This window comes from Dipteris shenzhenensis, chromosome 31 (assembly GCF_047967505.1).
Source record: "Dipteris shenzhenensis isolate YYH24624 ecotype China chromosome 31, Dip_SZ_1.0, whole genome shotgun sequence".
In the NCBI taxonomy this organism is placed as follows: domain Eukaryota; kingdom Viridiplantae; phylum Streptophyta; class Polypodiopsida; order Gleicheniales; family Dipteridaceae; genus Dipteris; species Dipteris shenzhenensis.
The window spans coordinates 44404211-44416962 of NC_141626.1; the positions used below are offsets into that span (position 1 = coordinate 44404211).

A 12752-nucleotide genomic window follows, 5' to 3' on the forward strand; every position below is an offset into this window, starting at 1 on the left:
GTGCATGTGACATCTACTCTCTGGATTGGTGGTTCTTGCAGGGGGGGGGGGGGGTATGTGACACTACCCAGATAGTTCATTCTGTTAGTTACAAATGATAGAATGGACAAGCATGCATATATGTACTCGATTACTTACAGTTAAGGGGATTATATGACACTACCTAGATAGCTCATTCAGGTGGTCTCAAAACTCACTATTGAGTTAATTACAAATTATTATTTGGAGACGCATGCATATATGCACTCTATTATTTACCGTTACTGTAGAGCAAGTCCTTGCCATGCATAACAGGATTGATGGTTTGTAATTTTATGGGAGACTATGATGAGCTTCAAAACTGTTCTTTCCATTATGTTTTAGGGTGGTACTTTGAGTATGTTCTTAGATTCGTCCACATATATTTTTGGAATGAGATGGACTAAGTGAGCTCAAATTGGTGTCCTAACATTTACCATTAGTTGTTTGGAAGCAGATGCTGAAGTTTCTGTGTTAGAACCAGATAGTGACAAAGATCCGATTGAGCCATTGGATGATATACATATGAAGAAATTCCTCAATTTGGTAAAGAATATCCAAACTAAATCGTTCTTTCAATTGTTTACATTCTTTTTTACTTCTCTTTTAAAGGAGGGGGGCGCGCGCGGGGGGGGGGGGGAGGGGTGGGCAAAAATTGCTTGTCATGAACATTGCCTGTTTTTACTTTTATGATGCTAGCATATGCGTTAAATCATTATTATGATATTTCCAATTTGTGGTGCATCTCAAGTCCATGGTTTGAAGTAAAATCAGCATATGTTAGGTTCAAGTAAACTTGTATTTAGTATGATACTTTCTAGATAATTCTTACGCGAAAATTCCTTTGTCTGAAAACAGGTGGAATTTATTCAGGAGTTGTTGCTAAGGTAAGATCAGAATTATTCCCCTGTTTCCCAAAGAGAACATGATATATACAGAATAAAAAATGTCGTCATTTTGCAGATTAAGTATTCTTTTAATTCTATTCACATTTTGACCTAGATGTAATGATACTTTGGCTTATATTCGTCCTTTGGTATTTGTTTATTTGTTTAGAGTAGTTAGATCTGCTTGCTAATTAAAATTCTTGGCTACTTCATCACTTTCCATGAGTGGTTTTTGCCCCAGCTTCCATCTTAGTGCTGATGGATGTCCATTTATCTGCCATTTTATTTCTAGAACAGTCAATTTTTGCAGTAAACCTTTGCCTCAGCATCCAAGACTCTTGTGGGCCCTCATTTAATGCTTGAAGACAAAATTTAAAGCTAGGCATAAAAATACTAATCACACAAACGTCTGCCACACGGGCTACTCACTCAAACTATATCAGATTACACTATATAACTCTCAGAGAAGAAGGGACAGCCTCTCCATTCATTGTGGAAGAAATTCCTCCTGGTAGGAGCAGCTCTGGAAGAACTTGCATACTCGACCAGGTGACCATCAAAGAGTGTACAACGTCTGTTCATATATTGGCCATGGTAAGAGAGGGGTGAACCTAGGAGCCATCAAGTGCCTATGTGCATTTGGATCTCCAAATATGCCAGGCAAAAATGCTCGCTATGATCTCCCAACAATATGTCCACTGAGGCATGTGCAAGTCTGTAGGGTGAGTAGGGGATCGAGTCAGGACAGCGTATCTCAACCAAATGATGTCAAATCGAGAAAGCCCAAGGAGCTAAGCGTCTCATAAAGCACTTGAGGCTAGTCAAGAAGAGCCAAATCACATAGCCCTAGAAGAAGGGAAAGGGAAAAGATCTGCACAAGAGCTCTGCAATTCCATTCTAGGAAATCCTTGCCTCCCAAAGGCAACACTGAATGGATTCCTAAACAGAGAGGCAACGTGGGTAGGAGGAAGCCCCGAATTTGGACCTCCACTAATCTACTGCAGTCCCTCTGTGAATATAAATTTATTTTCAACTTGTAAGAGATCTCTAGAGCCTTCTCCAAAAACATTTCTGCAAACCTATAGAAACATTGAACTCCTCCTAGTGAGAGGCTCTGGAGAGCTTCCAACCCCTAACACTAAGCTGGAATCTCTTGGTGTTACGAACATTGTACTTTAAGAACATGAGACTCATCCACTCCCATTTCTTGGACAGCTCATAAAGCCAAATCAACCAGGAGCCCAAAGGCATGTCCTCCAGTGGAGGGTCTAAATACTAGTCAGAAGCCAAAAACTATTGCTGTTGGAAAGGTCACCTCCCCATCTGTAAGCCCCCAAAAGAAAAGAGAAAGGGAGGGGGCTGCCACATGGGCAGCACCTCACGCAGAGAGAGGAGAGTACCTGGCAGAAGGAGGCTTGCCTCGAGGGAAAATCTGGCAGAGAATGGCCAGGGGACTGTCAAGGACAGAGCAGAGCAGATCTGCGCAGTATCTCCAGCCAGGAACAAAGGCACGATGATGTCAGCCACTGTACGGATCAGTAAGGGCAGTGTACGGAAGGTGTATGGGCAGGACATGGTGCCGGTAGAGGGCAGGAGCACATGGTGCAGCATGGCAGGGCAAGGGCGCCTGCAAGAAGAGCCTGTTGGTGGTGGGACAGTTGCAGCCATCCAGCCCTAGAAGGAGGTCCCTATATGGGCTGCCCTTAGGGCCTGGCAGCAGCCCAAGAGAGCCGCCCCAGGTCGGCCAATCAAGGGCTGCCTGGAGGTTGGTTTACAGACTACAAAGTCGGCTAGGGAGGGGCAGTCTGGTCGACCCATATTCCCTACCAGGTCAGTTGGTTCAAGGGCCTTGTGCCCTATAAAAGCAGAGGCCCCTTGGCCTCATTTCACATCCTCTGGAGCAGCAAACCTATAGCAGACAGGAGCAGCAGTTAGGGCTTTCTTGGGCCTACTCCCAGGAGGTGAAGGAGACCTACAGAGAGCTGCAGACTGAGCTAGTGAGTGCTGCCTACCTAGGCTGATCTACAGGCAGTAAGGTAGAGAGAAACACTCTGGACAGAGAGTCTACATTACCTATGTCTTGATAGGGATATCTGTCCTCGAAAAAGCCCCCATCCAACTACGAGGGTAGTGTCGTCTCTCATCAGTAGAGACCCAGTCCAAGGGTAAGGATGTAACAATTTGTTCAATGCTTCTTCTGTTTCCTTTGAGGTGACTAACGGCAACAATGCTGGATTCATTAGGAGAGTCTAGAGAGGAAGGAGGCCTCTCCCTTACGTGGACCACTGCATGTAACCAAAAGCACTACGGGTCTTCCATGCTCATCCAAAGCCAAATCATTCCACGTGATAGGTCGCTAAAGCACTACGTGTCTTCCATGGTCATTGAAAGCCAAATCATTCCACACGCTTTTTGGAGGAACGCATCCTGAGGTGTGTAGAAGTAAAAATCCACCTAGTGCTGTCCATCCAATCCTCACTTGAGAAAGGGTACATGACCCAATGCATCGAGTAAAGAAATATTTTCAAGGCTCTTAAATTGGCATAGGTCCTTGAGCACCAGCTTGCAAAGCCCTATACTACCAAGTCTAGATCAATGATATCAAGGAGTCCTTGTTGTGTGGGGAGAATCAGTGTCTCCCAAGCTTCTGGGATTGGTTTCAGATTTGAACTGGAAAGGTAGAGCTCTTACTTGGGAATGTACCTAAGAAAGGCCTCGTTTGAAGAAACTTCCAGCTCTTTGTTTGACACTTGTGAAATATTTCCAAGACAAGAAACTCTTTCAATAACTTTATCTCCCAAGCAATCAGTCTACCTGAACCCCTACTTACACGTTGGGGAAGACTGTTTCCTCACTTTAGTACACCCCCTCCAAGCCCGATTACAGCTTATCATCAAGAAGTTGGCTTAGCTAACTTACAGCCATACAATGTTGCTCTTAGGTGCAAGCCCTAGTCACCCCATTATACATGATGTAACCTTAGGTCTCCATGTTTCATTTATTTTTGGTTATAATATGCTTAGTTTGATCTTCCCCTCCCAAACGAAAGACCAATAGAGAAGATTAAAAAAGAGAACTTCTAATAAGTACAACCAAAATATATGGAAACAGGAAATCCTGTGGAAAAAAACATCTTTAGCTCTAAACTTTCAAAAATTGAACTCAAGGATTTCATAGATGACCCTAGTAATTGTGTCTCCCTTTCATATGCAGCTCCATCAACCATTAAACATTATCCAAACCAACGAACCTGGTTACAAATGATCTAGTTTAGAAGTTTCAGTTAAAAACACATGCAACTGCATACAGAAGCATTACAATATTTATTTCTTATGCCTCTATAGTTCAAGTAAAGGCGAATCGGAGTATATCTAGCATTTGATTGGCAACTTTCACAGCCCATTTATACACATCCAATGTAGTTATAGGATGACTAGAGCCATAAAAAACCGCCGATTTTTTTTTTCCAATGAAATGAAAAAGCCCGAAGAGCAAGGCTAATGGCAAAAGTATAGCATGAAAAACAAAATACCCTGAGTGATCAAGGTTGAGGCTGAAAATGCCACCTCAAACCTATGGTGCACTCCGAGACAAAAGGGAAGCCACTCCAATCCCTAAGGAATATGGTCCTCTTGGCAGAGTGAAGGAACATGTGAAGGATCATATGGAATCCCTTGTCACTCAGCTTGCTAGTTTGAAGGCCCCTGTAGGGGAAGATGATCAAGTTGCTGTGCTCCTCTCGAGCATTGAGGAAATTTCAAAGTACGGGGAGATCATACCAGCATTGCGTGTGACACAAATGGGTTATGAGCCTATGGTTGCTATGCTCATTGATCATGAAAGATGGTATGTAGGCACTCTGGACTCCAGCGCACTGTACTCCAAGGCCAAAGGCAAATTGAAGCCTTTCAAATGCAATCATTGTGGGAAGCTTGGTCACACCGAGGATTGCTGCTTCCAGAAGCTTGCCAAGCAACAAAACAAGGATCATGCCAACTTGGTTGGGGCTGCAACAAGTGAAGACGAAGAAGAAGATGATACTTCAACACTGACTCATGCTCTCACTACCGACATCAGAGATCTCTCCCTCCATTCAGAGGTCTATGTACCTGATGATTGGGGCTTTTGTTTCTGATCTATTCTATGTGTGCTTGGGTACTCTGCCTTGGTAGTCCCCCAAAAATGCTTGTAATAATGAGTCTTGTGTCCTTGAGTCAATAATGGTTCTCAGCCTTGGATAGTCCTCCTCAAATGATGTTTTATTTCCTTTATGAGTGGTGTGTGGCTTCCTACCAAGTCCTGTTATGAAGCCAAGGGGAGCTGTATTGTAGGAGCCTTTCTATTAGCTTTGATGGGTCTCTCTATCAGGCCTGGCCAAGTTCCAGGATGTTGGGGCATTCCCTAGACCGATGTGTTGGTCAGGTAGCCATGCTTCATTTGAGCCTCTGAGCTACCTGGGGTGCACAGAGTAGTAGACTCCATCATTGTCATGTTCTGTTCTTGGCTTCATTCCAGTAGTCCCTCACCTTTCCTTCATGGGGGGATGTTGGAATATGAAGTCAAAGTGAGTGTATTTGTGTGTCCTAGGTCCCTAGGACTTATTTTATAGTCTAGTGAGTCCTAGAGAGTGCCACGCGTCATATGGGAGATTATCCCATATGCATTGTGACTTTCTAGAGTCTAGAGACTCACACTATATAGCGTTGTACTTGTCTTGAGTCTTTTCATATCAATCAACATCAAGCTATCTACATGTGAGTATTTTGGTTCATTGCTATTGCCTACTTCCATTTGAGTTCATTTCTATTATGCTTGCAATCTTTCCTTTCCTTTCCTTTCCTTTCCTTTCCTTTCCGTTCCTAGAGATAGCTTGCCACATGTTCCTTCACTGCTATTGTCTACTTCCATTTGAGTTCATTTCCATTATGCTTGCAATCTTTCCTTTCCTTTCCTAGAGATAGCTTGCCAGATGTTCCTTCATGTGGTATCAGAGCGGTTATAGAAAGAATAAATGAAGTTGCATACAGGTTGGCATTGTCAGAGCATTGGAGGATTCACAATGCATTCCATGTGAGTCTTCTAAAGAAATTCCAGGGGCCAGAGCCTACAAAGCCAATATCAGAGGATCCACCAGAAGTGGATGAGCTGGAGGAGGTCCTTCAGCCAGAACAGAACTGTACGCAAAGGCCCTAAAGGCAAGGAGTTTTACAGGTATCTTGTAAAATTCAAGAATCGTACGGCATTGGATGCCAAGTGGATGGATGAAGACATGTTGTCCGATCATCCATAGCTTTTGGATGTTTACAAGGAAGCTTTTCAGTTGAGGTCAATTGAATAGAAGCCGAGGGGATGCCACCACAATGTAAATATCCTAAGTCAAAGTACAGTTGACCATTTATCTTTTTTTTTCGCAAAAAGTAGTGCTAGTTATATTACTTGAAAAACGAGAGTACAAGAAGGCCTAAAGGCCAGTGGGCTGTAATCACAAAACGGATACAGCCCGGGGTAAACAAAAATAATTACAAGCCTCTCAGGGCATAATCATTTGAGTGTGGACAAACAGCCACAGTGGGGGCGAGTAATGCCACTGAAGACTCTGAGCAGAGTGCTGGAAGAAAAGCTCCTGATGGTCCCAGTCGCGAAGGAAGCACCGTCTGTTCTCTTTCCCTGCCCGGGAGTCCCCCTGACTCTGATCCCACTGACCCTTGAGCGTGTGAATGATCGTGCTCCAGATGTCCGCTAGGGTCTGGGTAGCGGAAGAAGCCTGATCTCCTAGCGTCTGCGCGCATCTGGAGGTCCAGATATGCCAGCCTACAATACTCCCGCCGATGATCTCCCAAACTGGGTGCTGGGTCATTGCTCCTGCATCTGTCTCTGTCAGATGCCAAGGGAAGCTTTCCATGTATGCCCAGGTGGCCTGCGTGATGAAGAAAACTGGATCCTGCCGAGAGAACTCGTAAGCCAGGTGATGTCTCAACTCGGTGCTGCACCAACAAAAAGCTCCCCAAGTGACCGGTCCTAGCTCGGGTGCCGCCCTTGCTAAGATCCCCATGGCTCCCTTCCACACTGTCTGAGCATGCGAACAGCTCCAAAGGCAGTGCTTCAAGGATTCCTCCTCCTGACAACACATCTGGCAGTGCCCCTCCTGCTCCATGTGCCTCAGCCAGCTCCCAACTGGTAGCCCCTTATGGACCACCATCCAAAGAAAGTAAGAGATCTTCCTCGGCCGCCAACTTGCCCATAGCGTCTTCCAGAATGTACAAAGAAAGACCAGAGATATCCCTTGGGCATACCAGCTATGTGCCTGGGTGGGTAGCCTCCTGCGTTGAAGAGCCCCAAGAGCACACCTACTTGTACACGCGCTATATGAGAAGAAGGGGGTAGGGTTCTCTGAAGCCTCCAGTGGTGGCCAACGCCACTCCCCTGGGTCCCACTCCACCTCTGTCAAGGAACGGCCCTCCCAAATCCAGAGTCTCCAGTCTTGGGCCTGCACAACGAGGGGGTCCATATGCCACGCTTTCCCTTGCAGCCCTATAATGCGAAGGCGCTGCCAGGGAAGCTAGGAGTCGATCACAGCCTCATTGCTCTGCAGGCGGCTACCATCGGTGACGGAGAAGAAATGAATCGAGGAGTCCGAGAAAAGGCCTGCAACCACCAAAGGAATGCCGCGAGGCGTGAACTGCCCTAGCCACCTCTCATCACCTGGGAGAAACTGTCTGGTGACTGTGGGAGTCCTCCAACCTGCAGGAATGGCAGCATCAATCTCCGCTCGCCGAGCCTGGATCCCTCGTGCCGTACCTACTGCTGCTGCCAGCTCGTCTGGGCCCAACTGGCTATAGACGTCCCTCCAAACCCGGAGCGAGTGCGCAGGCCCACACGCCCAAAGCGCCCATGGGATATGGGACCTCTCTTCAAGCTGGCGACTTGTATCATCTGTCACCTGGCTGCTCCAAATCAGGGGCTGTCTGTCCATCTCCTCTTGGCAGCTGGGGGGGACCTGGGAGAGGCTGTGCCGCAGCTTCCTCCAGACCGAGAGAAGACTGCGGAGGAAGGGGGAGCGGGGCTGAGTCAGCGGGGCTGAAGTGAAAATCCACCGGATAGAAGGCTGCCAATCACCCCCTCTGGGGGGTACAAGCGCTGAGACCCTGCTGAAGCAAGAGCTTCCACGTCTGCGCTCCTAGGGTCAGACCGCGGACGACTAACTTGCCAAGTAGTGCCTGACTCTGAAGTTCTGGATCTATGATGCCAAGACCGCCCTCTGTTTGGGGGACAATGACCGTCTGCCAGGCGACCCGGGCTCTGGTGGTGCTGGAACCGTCTGAGCCAGACCACAGAAAGTTTCGCACCAGTCTCCTCAGCTGGGCTACGCACGATCTCGAGAAGCACCAGCAGGAGGCCACATACTAAGCGGTGGCTAGAAGGACCTGATTGACCACAAGGGCCCTGCCTGTCAAAGATAGCCGAGCCGTGCTCCAGAATGCTAGCTTCCGTCGTATGGAAGCTAGGACCAGTAGGAACTGCTGAGCCGGCGTGGTATCCAGCCCTACCTGGAAGCCCAGGTAGCGTGTCGCCTGTCCTCTAGGGATCCAGCGAAACCCCAGGAAAATACCCCACTGTGAGCTGGCTCCCGGATCCGTAAGAAAACCAACTGACTTATGCTAGTTGATTTTCGCCCCAGCGGCTAGGCAGAAAACGTCTAGAGACAGTCTCACTCGCTCCAGTGACTCAATATCATCCTGCACATACAGGGCCGTGTCGTTTGTATACTTGGAGTCCAGAAGTTATGCATCATCCCTGATACAGTGGTACGGGCTCGTAGGAAGTGAGCCATGGCCTCCGCAAAAAAGAGGAACAGGTAGGGCGCAAGCAGGCAGCCCTGGCGTACCGAGCGCTCGAGGGTGAATCTCTCCCCCATCCTGCCACTGATGATGGAGGCCGATCTGTAGAGGCTAGCAATACCTCTAATCCACTCGTCCGGGAAACCAAACCGAGAAAGTGTAGTCTACCCTGTTATACGCCTTCTCAAAGTCAAGGAGGAGTATGGCTAGGTGCTGGCCACTATGCTGGGCCCACTCTGTCGCCTCTGAGAATGTGAAGATGTTGTCCAAAATGCTGCGATCCTGGACAAAACTAGTCTGGGTGTCGTGGATCAAGTCATGTAGCAGGGGGCGGATGCGGCTACTGATCATCTTGGCGAGGATTTTATAGGCAGTCGGAAGGAGGGTGATAGGGCGCCAATGTCTGATCTCCTGATGGTCCCCCCCTTTGGGGATGAGGCAAATCAAGCCTGTCGCAAGGCTCTCTGGCATCTGTCCGCTGGAAAAGATATGCTGGAAGGCTGCGAGCAGGGGCTGGTGGATCTGCTCCCAAAAGGTGGTGAAGAAAGCTCTAGAGAGCCCATCCTCACCTGGGTATTTCTGCCCATCAATATCTCCCATAGCATCCTGCATCTCTGAAACGGTGAACGGGGCGAGAAGGGCCTCACTCATGCTAGGCTGCACGAGTGTTGGCGTATACCTCCTTGCAACGGCGGGCACGAGGGTTTGGGGGCTCCTGCTGGAATAGGGATCTATAGAAATATGTCGCCAAGTCCCTGACCTCGTCAGGATCTGTTCTGACACTACCATCCTGCGCCCTAAGAGAGCGGATCTGCTCCCCTGCTGACCTCTGGCCATGAGTCTTGAAGAACTCTTTGCACATCCTGTCGCCTTTCCTAGCCCAAAAGGACTTGGAAGCGTGGAACGAGAACTCTGAACGTCTTTGGGTGATCTCCTCTAACATGGCTCGGGCTCTAACCTCCTGTCGTCTGAGCTACTCGGAGCCTGGAGAAGACTGCTGCATCCGTTGTATCGAGGCAAGGTCTCGTCTGAGGCCCCTCTCCTTCGCCCACCACTGCTGCTTGATCCGAATCGCCTCCAGCTGACAGATGAGACTAGACTCGGCAAGAACCTGAGCTACCTGAGCTGCCATATCCTCCAAGGGGTCCCAATCCCGCTCCCACAGGTCCACTATCCTACTGTGAACCTTTGCTCTAGGGTAGATGATGGAATCTGGGATCTGGCAAGTGCGGGGAGGTAAGGAGTGAGAGGCTGAGTCTAGGACTAGGATGACTGGGGCATGGTCAGAAAGGGTCGCCCCTGGAACCACCCCTGACTCTCCACCTCTGCCTATCGCCCAATCACTGACATAGAAACGGTCCAACCGCTCCAGAAGTCTGCCTCCCTCCCTCCTGTAACCCCAAGAGAAGTCCAAGCTCTCTGGCCACCTGCAAAAGGAGGGCTCTCTCCAACTGTCCCGACCTCCCACGGCGAACAAGGAGTCCCATCCCGACTGCTCCGCCTGAGCTATACTGAGGAACTCTGGGCCCTGTCCCTGCTGATGCTCTAGAGCCTCAAGGTTGTTGAAATCCCCGCCTACAATCCAAGAATCCATCTCTGGCAATAAGTCTGTCAGGGAGCTCCAGAAAGCAGCTCTCCGTCTCAAGTCGGTCGGGGCATAGATATTGAGGATGCCGATGCGGGATCCCTCAATATTTAGGCCCACCCAAAGCGCTTGTCCAGGGATCAGGGTGCCAAAACCGCACACATGCTGTACAAGAGAAGCATCGATGGAGGTACATACACCTCCGCTCCTCCCCTGCTCGCCAATCGACGGTTCCCAGTAGGTGTGGGAGCGCCCTGTGAGGACCTTCCCACACTTATTGGTCTAAGAAGCCGAAAGCTTGTGTTCCTGTAATAGGAGCACATCTACCCTTCCCACCAAAGCTGGCTGGAGCTCCTGTCTGAGCACCATCTTCCTAGGGCTGCGGGTTCCAGATGAGTGGAACCCATTGACGTTCCAAGAAATAATGTGTATACTCATGAAGAGGAGAGATGGGCCGCAAACAGCTGTCTGCTTGCGGTCGATGTCGAGGTGGTCGGAGGATGCTCTGTGTGCAGACGAAGGCGCTTCTGTGAGGGTTTCGAGGGTGAGGCTGGATCATCGGACCAATCCTCTAAAACCTTCAGCAGGGGGGAAAGGCCCTTCGTCCCATGGTGGTAAGCTCTCTCTAATCAACTTGAAGCCTCCACCAGAGAGATACTGTAGAAGCCCGCTACCTCTAAGGTCCTCCAAGGGTGGAGCCCTTCCGCGTAGATCCACTCCAAAGGCGGTCGAATGATGACCAAAAGACGGAACCGTTTGGCACTGCGGTGCCATCTCAGACGAACGTCTCCCTCCTTCCACTTCTGCTGGAGAAGCTCCGCTGCCCTGCTACCAATCCAGTCTTGTACCTGCTCCTGGGAATGATCACGAATCATCTCCCAAACATTTCATTCGTCCAATGCTCATTCCCGTCACTAGTGATAGTGAAGGAATAGCTGGGACCATCATGGGGGGCGAGGATGGACACCTTACCCTCTGCCCCCTTACGGAGGAAGAAGATGCTGATGTCTAGGCATGTAGGGAAGGAGCCAATACCAGCTGCATCCAAGTAGTCCCAAGGTCCTGCTCGATAGAACAGCAAGGGTAGAGCTCTAGGAGCTGCCCTTGGGTGGGGGGACGAAGATGAGGAGTCAGAACCAGAAAGAGGGGTGCTGGCCGCCGGACGAGCTGGAGTGGTGCTGGCCGTCTGAGGGGGAGGGCCTCTCTCCTCCAACGGGCTAGGGGGGTAGGCGTGGAGAAGGTCTGTGCTAGCTTCGGGGCCGCAGGAGGAGGGGGGGTCACGGTGGGATCATGCTCGAGGGAGGGGGGGGCTGAAACCAAAGGTGGCAGGGGGGGTCCCAGAGGGGGGGGGAGGTAGGGGAACCGAGGAGGAGGGAGGAGGAGGGGGGGGTGGGGTGAAAGGTGAGGAGGAGTCTGGCTGACCTTCTCCTTCCCTTTCTCCTTCCCCTTACCGGGCTGCTGCTGACTGGTGACCTCAAGGGTCTCCTGCTGGAGAGGGGGCTTTTTTGTTATTGTTTTGTTTCCTTTCCTTTTCCTTTTGACCTCAGTCTAACCTTCCTCCTCTGGAGGGGGTGTCGACTCCTGACGGGGGGGACCCTGAGCTACCTGGTTGGGGGCCATCGGGGGTTCTGTCCTCGTGAAGCGAGGACAAGAGCGCGCCTGGTGCCCGAAGCCGTGGCATCTCAGACACTGATCTGGGCGACCAGTGACCATAATGCGCTGCGTCACCACACCTGCATCCGTCTCAATCTCAAACTCCGAGGTAATACTTTGCGGATCTAAGACTGCCACTTTGACCCGTGGCACCCCTTGGGCTGCCACCGCATCAACGAAGGTGTCCTGCATGAGCCAGCCAAAGTCGCCCCCAAGTCCTTGATGATCGGGCGAAGCTCTGTTGCAAAGCTTGGGAAGATGAGGGTGACTGGATGGCGGGGGATGCGGAAGCAGGCATCGAAGTCCGCTACACTGAAACTCCTATACCACGGGACCATAAGGATGATCTTTCCACCCACAGAGGTAGGGGACCGTTTGACCATATCGCTCGCAGCCTGCGTCGAGGAGAGCTTGAGCCAGAAGATACCACGTCCCATGAGTGCGACCTCCTCAATGTGGTTGTCCTCAAGGTATAGGGTGGACTGCAGCCAGTCCCTAATGTCTGCTCGTGAAGGGGCGTAGCCAATGACTCGTCCATATACGGAAGTCTGGGAAAAGTCATTGGCAGCCTGCTTTGCCAAGGAGACCTGATGCTCTGTCAGTGTTACGTGATAGGCTGAAGGAGGGGGGGGTCCGTCTGGGCCACCGATTCCGGGCTTAAGGCCGCCATATCGCACCGACAAACTGCAAAGCTCCAAGAAAGGGGAGGCGGAAAAAAGGAAAAAAAGGGACGGGGTGAAGAGGAGGCCGAAAGGAGGGGGAAGGGGGGGG

The 12752-nt window shown here is 50.1% G+C and overlaps 1 protein-coding gene and 1 pseudogene across 1 annotated transcript in view; one reads left to right on the top strand and one right to left on the bottom strand.

Moving 5' to 3' along the window:
• The window catches only part of LOC147881500 (uncharacterized), a 237949-nt gene that overhangs the window by 142672 nt on the left and 82525 nt on the right, over nucleotides 1–12752 (top strand). Inside the window, exons 12-13 of the mRNA XM_087402306.1 lie at nucleotides 476–564; nucleotides 877–905. Coding sequence (XP_087258432.1) covers nucleotides 476–564; nucleotides 877–905 — 118 coding nt within the window. The remainder of the gene's footprint in view (nucleotides 1–475; nucleotides 565–876; nucleotides 906–12752) is intronic.
• Nucleotides 9680–10337, bottom strand: LOC147881501 (uncharacterized; annotated as a pseudogene).